Here is a 13,774-nt window from a genome sequence, read left to right on the forward strand (position 1 = left end):
CACTTAAAAAGTGGAATCAGGGTTTTTATATGTTTGAAAACCAGAGGAAAGGAAAGGTTGAGATATATGCTGCTCACTCAGCATGCTTTGTGATGACAGTGACTGCAGAAGCATGTGGCCTGGCTCTACGCAGAACTAAACCGTGAATGAGTGGACGGACGGAGAACACTGCCTTATTAAGGCATAACAAGAATGATGTTGCCTTGCAGCGGCTCCATGTTTACACGGGTCGGACACATCCGTTTCTCCTCTGCAGACGTAAACATGCTTGTCGCAGTGTTGATCTGCAAAAGCTGAGACCAGAAATGTCACTGGCACATAAACATTTTCACACTCACACCATTACAGTATGACTATGATGGAGGCGTTCTGTGTGTTTAATGAAGGAGTGTTTGGCTCCACCTAGTGGTGGCCGATGGGTATCGTAATCATTTGCTGGCAGAAGTGAGCTAGCATGACATATGGAAACAGTGAAGGGTGAAGGAAACCTTGGCTTAGACTGGATGTCCAGTGAGTCATTCACTAATGTGGCATATTAAATACAAAAGTGGTCCAGTTATAGTGAGAAAGTCATACAAAGACACTTATAATGTTATGTTTCATAACATTCAACATGGAGAAAATGCTAGTTTTGCTAAACTGCAAAACGGAGAGCCATGTTGTGGGTGGTTACCTTACCGGGTCATTGTTATGCGTTTGTAATGGTGCTCTGAATGGTAGTTAGTTAGCATGTTGCTTTGTGATTTCTAAGGTATTCTGTGCTTGTTTACGGACTTAACTCTCTAAGATATTTTGGTCTTTTAGACGTCCTCCGTCAACATACATCTAAGACATTTGAACTGTTTTATCATCATCTAGGTGAAAAAAACGAGGTAGCCTACAATAGAAGTTAAACTCAATCTTCAGCATTTGTGGCATTGATCATTTTACCTCAAAAAAGAATTAAGACTCATCGCTTCTTTCTTTAAAAATACAATGGCACTTACAATGGTAAGTAAATAGAGCCAATTTAAATAGAGACGTGAAGCTTATTATTTTATAAAAGCACTTTTATTAATTCTTCTGTTAAAACGTGTGTTTTGGGGGTTAACACTGTTGTTGTCACATCAACAAAGTTGTACATTTAGAAAGAACTTTACACAAAGGGGGTTTTCCTCACTAAATCATGGTAACATGCATATTGTTGACATCTTGTGGCTATATTGAAACAGACAGTGATGATTTTAATGTTTCCAAATCGGCCCCATTCACTTCCATTGTAAGTTTCTCACAGTAACGTTGATTTTGAAAGGAACAAATGAAAGTTAGATAAAGTTTGTTTATGTTGACTTTACAAACCCTGGCCTGAAAGCATGAAATAGCTTTAAAAGTTTGAGACTTTAATGTTTTATTGTCAGATTGTCAGGAAAACAAATCTCAGAGCATGTTTTAACACGTTGCTAGCATGTATTAACAGGTTGTTAGCATGCTGCTAGCATGTTTTAAGACAATTAGCATGTATTAACTGTTGTTAGCATGCCGCTTGCATCTTTTTTATATGTTTAAAAACACTGCTAGTTTTAACAAGTATATTGATATGAACAATAATTACATACTAAAATGTAGCATGAGACATAAGAAAAAGAGACATCAGACAATGTGTTTTTGAACCGGTGTATTTGTCCAGCTTTCCATGATTGTAAAATACATAAATATAATAAAATAAGCATTTACATCTGATATTTTGCTGACATCAGAAACCATATATACACAGGAGCCACAGAGTTATGCAAACCGTCAGCGCAATTTTGCATTGCAACCAATAAAAGACACATCAAAACCGTCAGTACACACTATGTTAAGAGATCTCAGCATTGAAAACATCATCCAGTACACGAGTGACCCAGTAAAACGTCATCACAGGAACAAACAGTAACATCTGAGGTATTTATCTGACAACCTTCACCTCACGGTGAAGAGTAAAATGTATCAGAAACTTTGCTATTGTTCTGTTGATCATTTTTTTAGTCTAATTGTGGTTAGTTAACCACTGTGCTTGTGGTACAGAGAGACTGGATGAACATTATGTGAATGAATACGCTGTCGCTTTCATTAATAAGGCGCGGTCATATTAGTGAAATTTCAGCTAAATTTTGCAGACAAAGAAGGTCCATTGCCCATTATCAATAATGTAGCGATATATGAAGCATCGCTCACATAGAAGTACATTTTTCAAAACAAGCAGCTTTCTTTTGGTCAACTGAGTAAATTAGCATGAAATTCCCAGTTGCAAAATCGCAAAAATTTTCAGAACAGGAAATATGAGGGCAACTATAGACTGATGTATCATTTTGAAATGATCGACATAGGTAACCGTTAACCGTGCAAGCATAGACGAATAATAGTGTTAGCGCCCCCTTGTGCCACCCTTAGTAACATATAACATCCTAAAAAAAAGTGTACAATTTGTCAAAACGAATGCCGATAGACACTCTTTTAGTCTCTTAGTACCATGCTTATCCTATGATGCTGTTCACAAGAAATAAAGTAATGAGTGAAAACACTCAAGAATGGATGGACAGTTGAGACGTTAATAAATAAAGCTTGAAAGGCTGGTGTTTCCTTCTGAAAACAGCCCTCAGGTAGGCACACTTGAGTTAGTGTAGGTTTTGTCATGGATTTGATCATCTCCATAAGACTGCCTACACCTCAACATCCGCCAGGATACATTCACTTCCTTGTACATTTCCAGTTACCCAATTCTAAGAACCCAAAATGGGTTGAGTCAGTTTTTATGAGAATATATTAAACCCCAACTATGAATTCCCGTCATGTTGGGAAACAGGCAAACTGCCTGATATTTGCATTTAATGCACTTCAATTCAGTTATAAAAAATAAAGTAATAATAATAATAAATGCTAATCCGCTTTCTATCCAGCAGATGGCAACAAAACCTCTTCGAGGGAATGACCTTGCTATGTACCATGGTCTATTACATCAGTTAGTGTCAATTTCTTATGACAGCTTCAAAACACACAAAGGGGAAATAATACTGTCCAGCAGGTGTCACAAAAACAATAAAACAAATCAAAGAAACTAGTGAAAAAAGATGAGCACCTACTCAGAGGAGACGAGCAAGAGCAAGGAAGCCTTTTGAGGAGGACAACGAGGGTGAACGTATCATTTTGATTTCTCCTGAGAGATCATAATGTGCTAAAGATGAATGAGACTCCTTAGAGAGACATATTAATAATTATCTGCACTGGGAATTACATAAGAGGCACTACTTTATACCTGCCTGTCTATGATGGGACAGAGTCACATTTATATTATTACATAAAAAAACAGCCAATTGCCTTAACTGATACTTCGGGTGAATCTCACCCAAGCCTGTCAGGAACACGTCCATTTATGCAAAATATAATGTTATATGTTTTGATTTGTGACAACATTTTCATGACAATTAAGCACATTTCCTTAGTAAAATTCTTAGTAGCGTAATGCTGAAGTTCCTAATGAGGTTACACACGTTACTACATGTACTTATTATAGTAATAACAGTAAATGAAGCATAAATATAAGTAACTAACCCTAAACCAAACCCTAAATCTTTAGTAAGTACATGTAGTTAATATTACTCAGTACTTATTTAAGTACAATGTAACTACATCATCTTAAAATAAGGTGTAACCAACCAATTTCCTGAAAAGAGAAGCGCACCAGGCTAAATAAAAGTGACCCCAGATGAGGATCCAGTGGTCTTGCTCGTCTCCATTATGTAAACGTAACCTAGATGAACATAGGATACTCGTTCAAACATGGCATCCTACAGAAAGCTGCCTTAAATGCACCGTCCATATCACCAGAATCTAGACGGCGGAGTTACAGTATCTAAAAATACATTATTCCTGTGTATTTTTTTTTGTGCCCATCTCTAATATTTAAAAAGTGCGAACAAGTCCAAAAACAGCTGTGCTGACCAATAAAGAGGGTCAGAGCAAATTGAGTAGTTGTGTTTCACAGTGCATTAGATAGACACAGTCACAGAATGAATATGGCAGGATTTTGGAGATCTTCCTGATGCTCATGCAGAAGTTTTTACGAATGTACGAACGTGTCGGCAGAACGGAGGTAATAAAATCCAAACAAATGGTTGGCATCTGCTAAAAAATACATGTGCTAAAGTCTGTCTCCATTGGAAGAATGACTGAAATAAAAGTATTGGCACAGTGAGGAGGTACTGGGGAAAACTACACCTCCAATATCATCTTCATCATCGCCGAACAGGATACCTCGTATCTTATCAGACTCCATATTCAACCAGATAACGCTGGATGATGCTCAGTCTTCGGTTCCAAAACCTAGTGAATTGTCGATATTCAAACAAAAGTTTTATAGAAATATACTCCTAATTCCTTCAGTAGTGAAAAGTCTCATTAAAATAGACTATTTTATCCAATATTTGTGTGCTATGTATTTTTATGCTTATTAGCGATTCGCTGTTAGCTTAGCAACATGCTAACATCAAATTCTTTTTCTAAACCTAAGTATACTTGGGTTTTTTTGAGGCGAGTTTTCTGTAAGTGAGGAGCACTCTTTATGACACGCAGAGTTTTTGCCTTTGTAAAGAGATCCAAATTGGTCACTTATGAGGGCCAATTTCCGTTTAAAAGACTACTACTTTCATTATTTTCTGTATGACAATCTTTCTTCTGTAGAACACAAAGAGATTTTTAATAGAACATCCAAGCCAGTGTTATTTTAATATCAGAAAACATGTCAATAACACGAACCAAACTCTTCCAGTTCTCCGCTACAACTACAGTGTTTGAGGGTCAAGGAGACGTTGTTGACGTTGTTAGGTATGTAACAGGAAGTGAGACTGGAATTGCTGACGACTCATTTTGGCAGTTCAGAATAGGTTCTTTCTTTTAGGGGACAATAACTATATTTGTTGTGCACTTTGATATTTAAAACTTTGCAGAACTTTTACTTTCACTAACAGCTTACACACTGCATGAAAGGTAATATCCACACAAAAAGCATAATAGGGGCACTTTAATTTTATTAAAAGTTTTAGCTAAATGTTAAAGTTTAGATACATTTTTAATAGTGTCAAAAATATATATTTTAAAGTGTCTATGTAGTTTTTATTCATTTTATTTCCGTACATCAAATAAAATTAAAATGAGAAATGTGAAATAAAATAAAAAGTTTAGTTTTTTTTAATATTTTTATTTTATTCCAGGAAACGTTTTTTTTCTTCTTCTAATAACGATGACTTTTTTTTTTTAGGATTTTATTTTTAGTTTCTCCTTTAGCTACCTATTATAACTCTGGTCCAAGCTGCTCTTTTCCATCTAATGTAATGAAAGTGGTTGGGAACCAGAGAAATCTGTGGTCACCTTTCCCTTTCATTGTACTCCTTTTGTGCTCTATGCACAACAGAAGTCCAGAGTTTGACTACAGACAGCACTGCAACTCACTAGGTTTTGGAACACAGCCGTTGTTGAGTCTCTTCAGTCTGTTTTCTCATGAATCTGATCCTCTGTCCTCTCGTTAGGTTCTTGAGCTGGTTCTGGAGATGATTCTTCTTCTGAACAAGGCTGTGGAGCTGGTTCTGCAGTCGAGTCATTCTCCTCCCCACTGTCACTGGTTGGTGTCCTGGCCTTACGTGCGTCGAAGAAAGCTACAATGATCTCCGAGTTCTGGTAGATGACCATGCCCGAGAGGGTGAGGGCCGCTCCAGCACAGCTAAGAGCCGTCAGCTGGTGGCCAAACAGCACCTGGGAGAGCAGCAGGTTCCCCACCACATTCAGGTTTCCCAGGATGTGCAGCGTGACAGCGGAGGTCAGGGTGATGACACAGCAGCTGGCCAGGTTGTAGAGCACTGAACCCAGACAGCTGAGCAAGATGAAACCCCAGAGGTGACGGTCATACTGGAGAGGGGACTGCATCGCTGCCCAGTTCTCCAGAACCAGAGCGGCTATGGCCAGGATGCAGAAGCTGGGGATGGACATCAGATACAGTAGGAAGATAGAGTTGATCTTCTCCTCCTGGAGCAAGATGCCTGACAATTACAAATATACAAAAGAAAAAGTGGTGCAATTTAGCCATCAGAGAGTGCAACAGTTCAACACTTTTTCAGCAGCTTTGGTTCCGGAAGTACGGATTTTTTCCATTAATTTCTCCCAAAAAAGTTGTTATAGGCCATGAATGAGGCAGCCACCTATGAGGTGAATTACAATATAACAAACTTTGATTTGTAAAAAAAAAAAAAAAAGGTACAAGACTGTACTTATTGGCTTCAGTGATAAAAATAACTACAATCCCATGAAGCTTTGCGAACAGCATAATCAAATTAAAAATGATAGACTTATTTAAAAATATAGATTTTTAAATAAGTAAATTCACGTTGCATTTCATTTTCCTCAGGCAGTGTCGACAGTTCGCTAGAGAAATGAATTCTAGAGAAATAAAATTAACTCATTTCGTATATGCACTATATTAGCCAATTCGTTATATTTACTTAACCTGTAAGAATAATGTCTTGATTATTTAATGTATGTTTAGATACATTTGTCATGAAAACAAGTTATGACAGCCACTGTGTAAATTATTATATTTAAGAGTGGAAAATTTACTTTATAATTAGATTAAGAAGTTAATGCAAAACCTGCCTTATGTGTGATTTACAGTACGTGTTTTGTACTTGTGTTGATTATTATATCTAAAAAATAAATAGCAACTGAATTTAATAATTTGGGCTCTCTTGTTAATTGTAAACTTGAATATTATAGTATTGTGTAATTAAGGGCTCCCCATATATTGTTTACAGCATTAGCTAAGATAGTTTTTTTTATCCTTTAGAAAATTGTAAATATGATAGAATTTATTTAAACACAAACACATTTGTTAAAAAAAACGGTTAAACATTTTTTTTAAAGAAAGAAACAAACAATTTTGTGTTTAGTTTACTCAATACCGAACCGTCATGTTTGTGTACCGTTAAACCCCTAATAGTATAGGGATATTTATAAGTATAGGGTTATACTATAAGGTTTATAAGCCCATAGGCCTATAGGGAAATTGAATGGATATTTACTTCCGTAACCCAACTGTTGCACTCTATACTTACTGACACATATTTTTGGCCATCTGGATTGTCATTTACGAAAGCGCGTGTTGAGCTATGGTGTAATGCATATAGTAAACAACTTTAACCTCTGTGATGAAACTAAAATAGTGCACCGAAACATAACACCAACAGATGAGCAAGATAAGTCTACATGGAGTGTCTCCCCTGGACCAAGAAAGCACAGTCGCTGATTCAACTAATTACAACCTAAAAACATTTACTTCCCTAAAATTTCCCAGTTTTCTATTAGATATTAATCATTACAATATATTAAACCAGATTTTTCAATTAGGCAAATACTTAGCCTCTGTTAATTATTGGTTTTATATTGCCTAATATTGACATTTTTACAACAATATCATAGTTGTTCTTGTATACAAAGTTTGTTAAAAACAAGGCACTGTCCATTTAGCTTGTATGCAAACTGTAGGTTATGTTATGCAACAGTACAATATAACTAAAACTTTTTCTTTGACAGACATTGCATTGAATATCACCAGTGTGTATGGTTGCAGCTGTTTGTGAAAAGATATGAAGTCATAAAAAGACTAAACCCAAAACCGGTTCTCCCAGTAAACTAAAGCGCAGACCTCAGTCCGCTCTCTCACTTCTTGATGTTCTCAGAGCCAGACGCCTACATAGTTATTCTAGGGAGGTTACTTAGTGTAATGGAGCTCAACTGACACTCATTTTAAGAAATCAAAAACAGTCAGGTAGATAATGCCCATCTGTTGCTGTGAGTTCATTTGCTACTTGGGAGATCGGGTTAGAACAACAGCAGCATGTAGTCACTCGTGGGTCTCTGGAACAGGACGTCCTGCGCTCTGACTCAGACACTAGGAAGCTACAGCCAGTGTGGAACATACTGACCAAGAACTAGCCTTATTGAGACAAAAATAGGCTCTGCTGTCAGGAGCATTTGGTTGGGACTATTTTCATATGTCAATAAAATAGCCAGTGACCTTTTCAGTTATGATAATGAATTTAGATACAGCATCAAATACCTTTCTAAAATTTTGAACACACGTTGTATTGTCAAACTGATCAAGAAAAAGCTCTGCAGTGCAGAAGAGGGTTATGAGAAAGACCACTAGTCTTCAGACTCGCGAACGAATCGTTCGTGTGAGCCGATTCTTTTGAATGATTCGGTCGAAACGATTCGAAAGGCGTTATGAATCATTTGACTTGTCTAGGAATAACATAATCTTCTACTTGCCTTAATTTGACCTATTAATTTCTCTGACTCTACATTGACCTTTACATATCAGTATATGGATTTTTTTTTTTTTTATCATAGGCATTGCTCTTACAAAAACTTGTTTGTAATGAAGTATCAAAGCTTAAAGGGTTATTAGTTCACCAAAAAAATAAAAATGATCCCACAATTTACTCACTCTCAGGCCATCCTAGGTGTATATGACTTTCCTTTTTTTCCGCTAAACAAGATGGGAGTTATATTTTAAAATATCCTGGATCTTCCCAGCTTTATAATGGGAGCGAATGATACAGATTTGAGTGATAATCAGTTTACTAAAATTAATCGAAAGAGTCGTTCCGCTTAAAAGAATCGAATTCCCAACGCAACATTACTTACTTTGTTGAATGGATTTTACGCCTCTCAACATGGTGGCGGCGAACACGAACAGGCAGCCGATCTGGTCGAACTGGACCTCGCCCATGATGCTGAACGACGCCCCGAGACAGATGGGCATCATCGCGGTGTACTTCAGGATGTGGTGCTGCTTTCCGAGAATCAGCGTGGAGATCGCCAGAGTGAACAGCGGCGTTGTTGTGTAGATCATCTGTGCGAACGAAAGCTGCACATAATTCAGTCCCACGTTTCCAAACGCGATGCTGGCACAGAATGTCAAACTCAACAGGAACACTTTGAATTTGGCGTTGGCGGTTAAATCCTGCTCGCCGATGCCCCTGTGCTGGATAACCCTGCATTTGATCAGCCCGTAGTCCACCACTATCGCGGTCAGCATGTGGAGGGCTGACAGAAGCAGCGGGTATCTGAAATTGTACACGGTGAATATCCATTTGTTGAGGCTGGATATGGTGGTGCCCGTCACCAGCCACACGGAGACCGCGAACATGAGGTGCAGCATTTCAGGCGGTGTCCTCTCTCTCTTCCCGGTGTCCCGGGTCTCCGCGCACTTGGTGGAGGGGCCATCGGTACTGATCATGTTCGTTTCATCTTCGCACCTGCAGGGTAAACACATAATAAGTTTGCAACGTAAATTAATAATTAATCTCGTCAAATCAAAAAAGCAGGTAGTAGCAATACGAGTCAGTTGTATTTACTCTCTGTTGAAGGACTGAGTGTGTGTGTGATGTCCTCCTGTGTCTTAACCCGCTATAGCAACCGTGTGTTTTGGAAGCGGACAGAAACAACATTCCGTCTTGTCTACACACGTGTTACGTGGGTCTGGTTTATGACGTAAGGTACGGGCGTTTGTTTGTTAGGCACGAGAGTGGGGTTTCATTCGGGAACCAATCGGTTCTTTTGAATGAATCTCGACTCGTATGACTCGAAATAGCATACTATTCCTAGGGCCTGTCCCAGACTACACTTGCGGTCTTTTCACTTCATCACTTGTCTACTAAGATGAAAATCGACAATCCTTTTTTTTTTAATGGAATATTGTAGCATTTATTATAAAAGATTTAACCATGCACATAATTATCATGTGCCCTCTTAAAGGGACAGTTCACCCAGAAATGAAAATTCTGTAATTAACTAACCCTCAAGTAAGTTGTTCCAAAACTGTCAAGTCACCTTAATTTATATAGAGTTTTTAACAATATAGATTGTTTCTATAAAGCTGCAATAAAGCAGCTTTACAGTGATATTAGGAAATTACAGTAACAGAGATTGTTTTGGCTTTACACCAGGAGAAAAAAAATTATTGTCCAGCTAAAGTTAGTTTTGATTGATTTACTTCCGTCGATCATTAGTTATTAACTTTTACTGTATGAGTAGAAGTTCATGAGAAACTCAAACTCATGAGAAACTGTGTAGCCTATATTTTGGATTATTGTAAGATATTTTGGAGAATATGGGTAACCAAACAGTTTTCCAGTATGGGGGAAAAAATACTATGGAAGTCAATGCAAAATACTCTCTATAGCTCTTTTTTTCTGGCCAAAATAACGTGCTATATATCATGGTCATTAAATGAGGTAAATGTTATGTGACAATTGTTCTCCAGCTGTTATATTGACCTCTTTGCGCGGTTGAAAAACACTGATTGGTCGATATTATGTATGAGGAATATAGATTTCGGTAAGTTGCGTGAGAAAATGGATGTGTGGCGTGAGAGCGTGTGAAAAGTGACAATTGCGTGAGTCTCCCGGTCAATGCGTGAGAGTTGGCAGCCCTCTTTTACTTCAGGCAGTGACTGGCAATGAGTCTGATCTTCAAAAGAGACAAGTTTACTAATATTAGTCTCGAATTTCCCCGGCTGAAGATGAATGCTCTGCTATGATTTTGTAGATGGACCGTTTTGAGAATACACGAAGCAGAGTTGAAGGGCAAGCAGGGTTGGCAGCAGAAAGGTAAACGTTGGATGAATCATATCATTTAGGGGATCATTAAGATTTCCTAATTTTAGCACTACTTTTGACGACACAACATCCACTCGATAACCTCCTCACCCACAGGAAATTGATAAAACCCTGGCCTACACCTTCTGCTGTATATCTGGCAGCGCAACACGTTTTCATCATCGTTTCAACTTTGATCAACAACAATATTTTTAAATGAAGTTTTATAAACAAAGTTCGGGAGGAGCACGTTCAAATAATTGATCCAATTATCACATCATTCCAACCAGCTGTCAACAATCAGTAATCAACATTTCTATCCAATCAGCATGAGTGGAGACCTATACATACTCATTCGACTCACCAACGTTCCTCGACAGTTTTCAGCATCCCTCCACCACCCCGTCTCCTCACACTCGCCTGGTTACTTCCCAAACCAGCAATACGGGGGGGAGTACTCTGGGTTCGGGCCGAATACCGAGCCCGGAGCCCTCTCCTGGGACAGCACGCCAAATATGCATACCATTTATTCCATCTGACTTATTTGTAAGTGTGAACTCGTGAACTATGTAACTGTTCCAGTCGCCGGCTAGATCTCTTCAGTTAGTCAGTAGAAGCCGCTCGCGTTCTGCCACCCGAAAGTATCTTGGTGCCTATTGTTTACAAACATTCTGAAATGCCATATAGAATGCGAAAAACCGTATGCCAACAGAGAAGTATGTCCGAATACATAGGCCTATTTGAAAAACAGTATGCTAAAAGTACCCGGATGACCTATTACTTCCCGGAGAGATTCTGAAGTGTGCATACAATGAGCACTTTACTTATCCCATGAGCCCACGGGAGAGGATATATGAATGGCAGTGAAGCACGCAACCTGACACTGTAGGTCACATAATAATGACAACATGGCAAATGCAGTATGTCCGGTTAACATTCATTCATACTACACACTCTCATACTACACAGAATGTACTTTTTTAACAGTCGTGAAGTAAGTTCAGATTCAAATGAACTACTCAGACAGAATGTGATACACTGGCCAGTGTCAAATCAGGTCACCAAGCGATCCCATTGGCTCAAAGAACTTGTAATAGTTACTCTTTAGTGCCTGATTACAATTCCCACAAAATCACATTATGACATTGTTTGTTGTTATTTTATAATGGCCATGTCTGTTTTATGAATGTACTAGTCTAGCATAGCATACAAACCTGATTAGCCTGATTGCTTATCTTGCATTTGCATTTACCCCTAGGTGTATTCACAACAATCTTTAAAGTAGGCTAATTATCATGGAAAATACCCAAATATTTCAGTTACTAAAAGAATGATAATCATTTTAAATTGTGTTTATTAGTATTAGGCTATTTATTAACAGTTTATCAAGTGAAATATATTAGCCTACATTATGTCTGCTTAGTAAGTTTTCTTGTGCTCTATATAGTACGCAGTTATAAACATTAATGTTGTTAGTGTGTAGCCTACTTAGTAGAGATAGATTTTGGCCGTTTTTTCCATAGACAGTATATAAACTGGACACAGCGAACCCATAGGTTTCAACGGAGAGAAATGAAGTCAATTAGAAGCACTCACTTCCTGATCGCAAGGCGAACTGCGCAGGCTCAAACTGAGCTTGACGACGTAGATGTGACGTGAGCAACCTGTAGGTCTTCTAGTAGCGGTGCCGAGAGAAATCTGAATCATTCCCTTCCGAATCTCGCAGAGACGGAGAGCGTGAGTATTAGCTGTCCATGAGCTAGCAGCGGGAGCAACTTTATCACTCTCTATGAGCTTCTCCCTCGACTTTATGCCTCCACGTCCTCCCGATTGCTTGCGAGCTTCTCTGCCTGTCCATACGGTAATTTTTCGACTTGTGCGACAGAGTCGCGCGGGTATGACGCAATCGTTAGCCTATTTTTACAAAAACTGCTTCTACGGGGCCATAACGTAAGATACAAGGTAATGGAGCCTTTTATACATTTTCGTGTTTCTTTAGAAATAAACAATGGACAAACGGTGTCTTTAAACGCCTCAGATGTAAAGTTATTCGCTGTCAAAGTGACGCCAAAATGAATGGGAGTCAATGGAATGCTAACAGCAGGTGGGGGTCCGCTAGCCAATGGCGGCGCCCAGGTCGGCTTCAATGTTTTTCGGAACACTGCCCCCCTGGTTTTTTCACGACACCGGGGGCGCGCAGGGAAATTAATCCACTAGTAACGTTACCAATCAGAAATCGGCTCGTGTTGCGCTGCCTGTTTTGGATTGGTGGGCCCTGTTTATTCAAAATACTCTATGAAAATGGTTCAGTATAAGCAAATCCTAAACAAATTAGTGGCTATGTTAATTAAACAGCCGAGATAGTGCGTCGCTGGATGTGTTTGTCGCTGACTTCACGGCTGTCGGTGGCTTTTAGATTGACAGCGCAGCAAATGGTCGCACTGTGTGGTCCAGCAGAGGCTTATTTCATCCGGGATCCCGTGATGGGGTGCCTGATACTGCGACGACTAACGTTATACAGCCTAGCCACATATACCTACAATTACATAGTTTTGAGTTTAAACAATAACATGAGACGTTCAATGCGCTGCATAATAAAACAAGGCCGTCTATTCACCGCAGCATCGGTGTATTTAATGCCCCGTATAGTTTCCATGGAGGTTGTTCAAGCCTAAACGTGTCATATATTTCTTAGTATGTATTAATATTCTTTGGTAATGCGACTGTCGGATTATCAAGAATGTACTTGTCTTGATCGCCACATCGTACACTAGTTCACGTCCAGTGAAGCGTGGGAGCTTAAATGACACTAGAAATAAACAACTAACCAGTCCGCATCAACAGAGTGTAATACCACCACAACTCGCTCGATTGAACAGTATGATCAAATGCATTTGCGTCGTCACTTACCTTTCCCCCGCACTGCTGAAGTTAGATGTGTTAATAATACCCTGCGCGGAGAGACACATTCAGCTCTTTCTGTGAGCTCAGCTCCAGTTGTTGCCAGATCAGCTGTGCCATACGTCACTCGGCTATTGATTCCCTGCGCCTGCTGCTGAGGTGACCGACCCGACAACCCGTGTCATAAAAAAAGCCCTGAGCATCTC

General features: G+C 39.0%; 1 protein-coding gene across 2 annotated transcripts; it reads right to left on the minus strand.

Moving 5' to 3' along the window:
- Positions 1-1,646: 1,646 nt before the first annotated feature.
- On the minus strand, positions 1,647-13,772 carry slc35e4 (solute carrier family 35 member E4). Of its 2 annotated transcripts, none has more exons than XM_079600685.1 (3): positions 13,578-13,772; positions 8,713-9,326; positions 1,647-6,050 (listed from the first exon to the last, which is right to left on the minus strand). In XM_079600685.1, exons 1-3 carry the CDS (start codon positions 13,634-13,636, stop codon positions 5,500-5,502), a joined length of 1,224 nt encoding a protein of 407 aa, XP_079456811.1. In that variant the 5' UTR covers positions 13,637-13,772; the 3' UTR covers positions 1,647-5,499. The 2 variants fall into 2 exon arrangements, with proteins under 2 accessions (XP_079456811.1, XP_079456812.1); XM_079600686.1 differs by lacking the exon at positions 13,578-13,772 and adding an exon at positions 9,426-9,600 and having other exon boundaries at positions 5,028-6,050.
- Between the last annotated feature and the right edge of the window lie 2 nt (positions 13,773-13,774).

Source organism: Phoxinus phoxinus (genome assembly GCF_949152265.1).
Source record: "Phoxinus phoxinus genome assembly, chromosome: 23".
NCBI lineage: Eukaryota > Metazoa > Chordata > Actinopteri > Cypriniformes > Leuciscidae > Phoxinus > Phoxinus phoxinus.

What these genes read in the sequence shown, in the direction of transcription:
- slc35e4 (XM_079600685.1), bottom strand. Translation starts at nt 13,636, where the DNA reads ATGTGTCTCTCCGCGCAGGGTATTATTAACACATCTAACTTCAGCAGT. An exon ending in TTCAGCAGTGCGGGGGAAAG is followed by an intron (nt 9,327 to 13,577) that starts GTAAGTGACGAC and finishes TTTACCCTGCAG; the next exon opens with GTGCGAAGATGAAACGAACA. An exon ending in CGTAAAATCCATTCAACAAA is followed by an intron (nt 6,051 to 8,712) that starts GTAAGTAATGTT and finishes TGTAATTGTCAG; the next exon opens with GCATCTTGCTCCAGGAGGAG.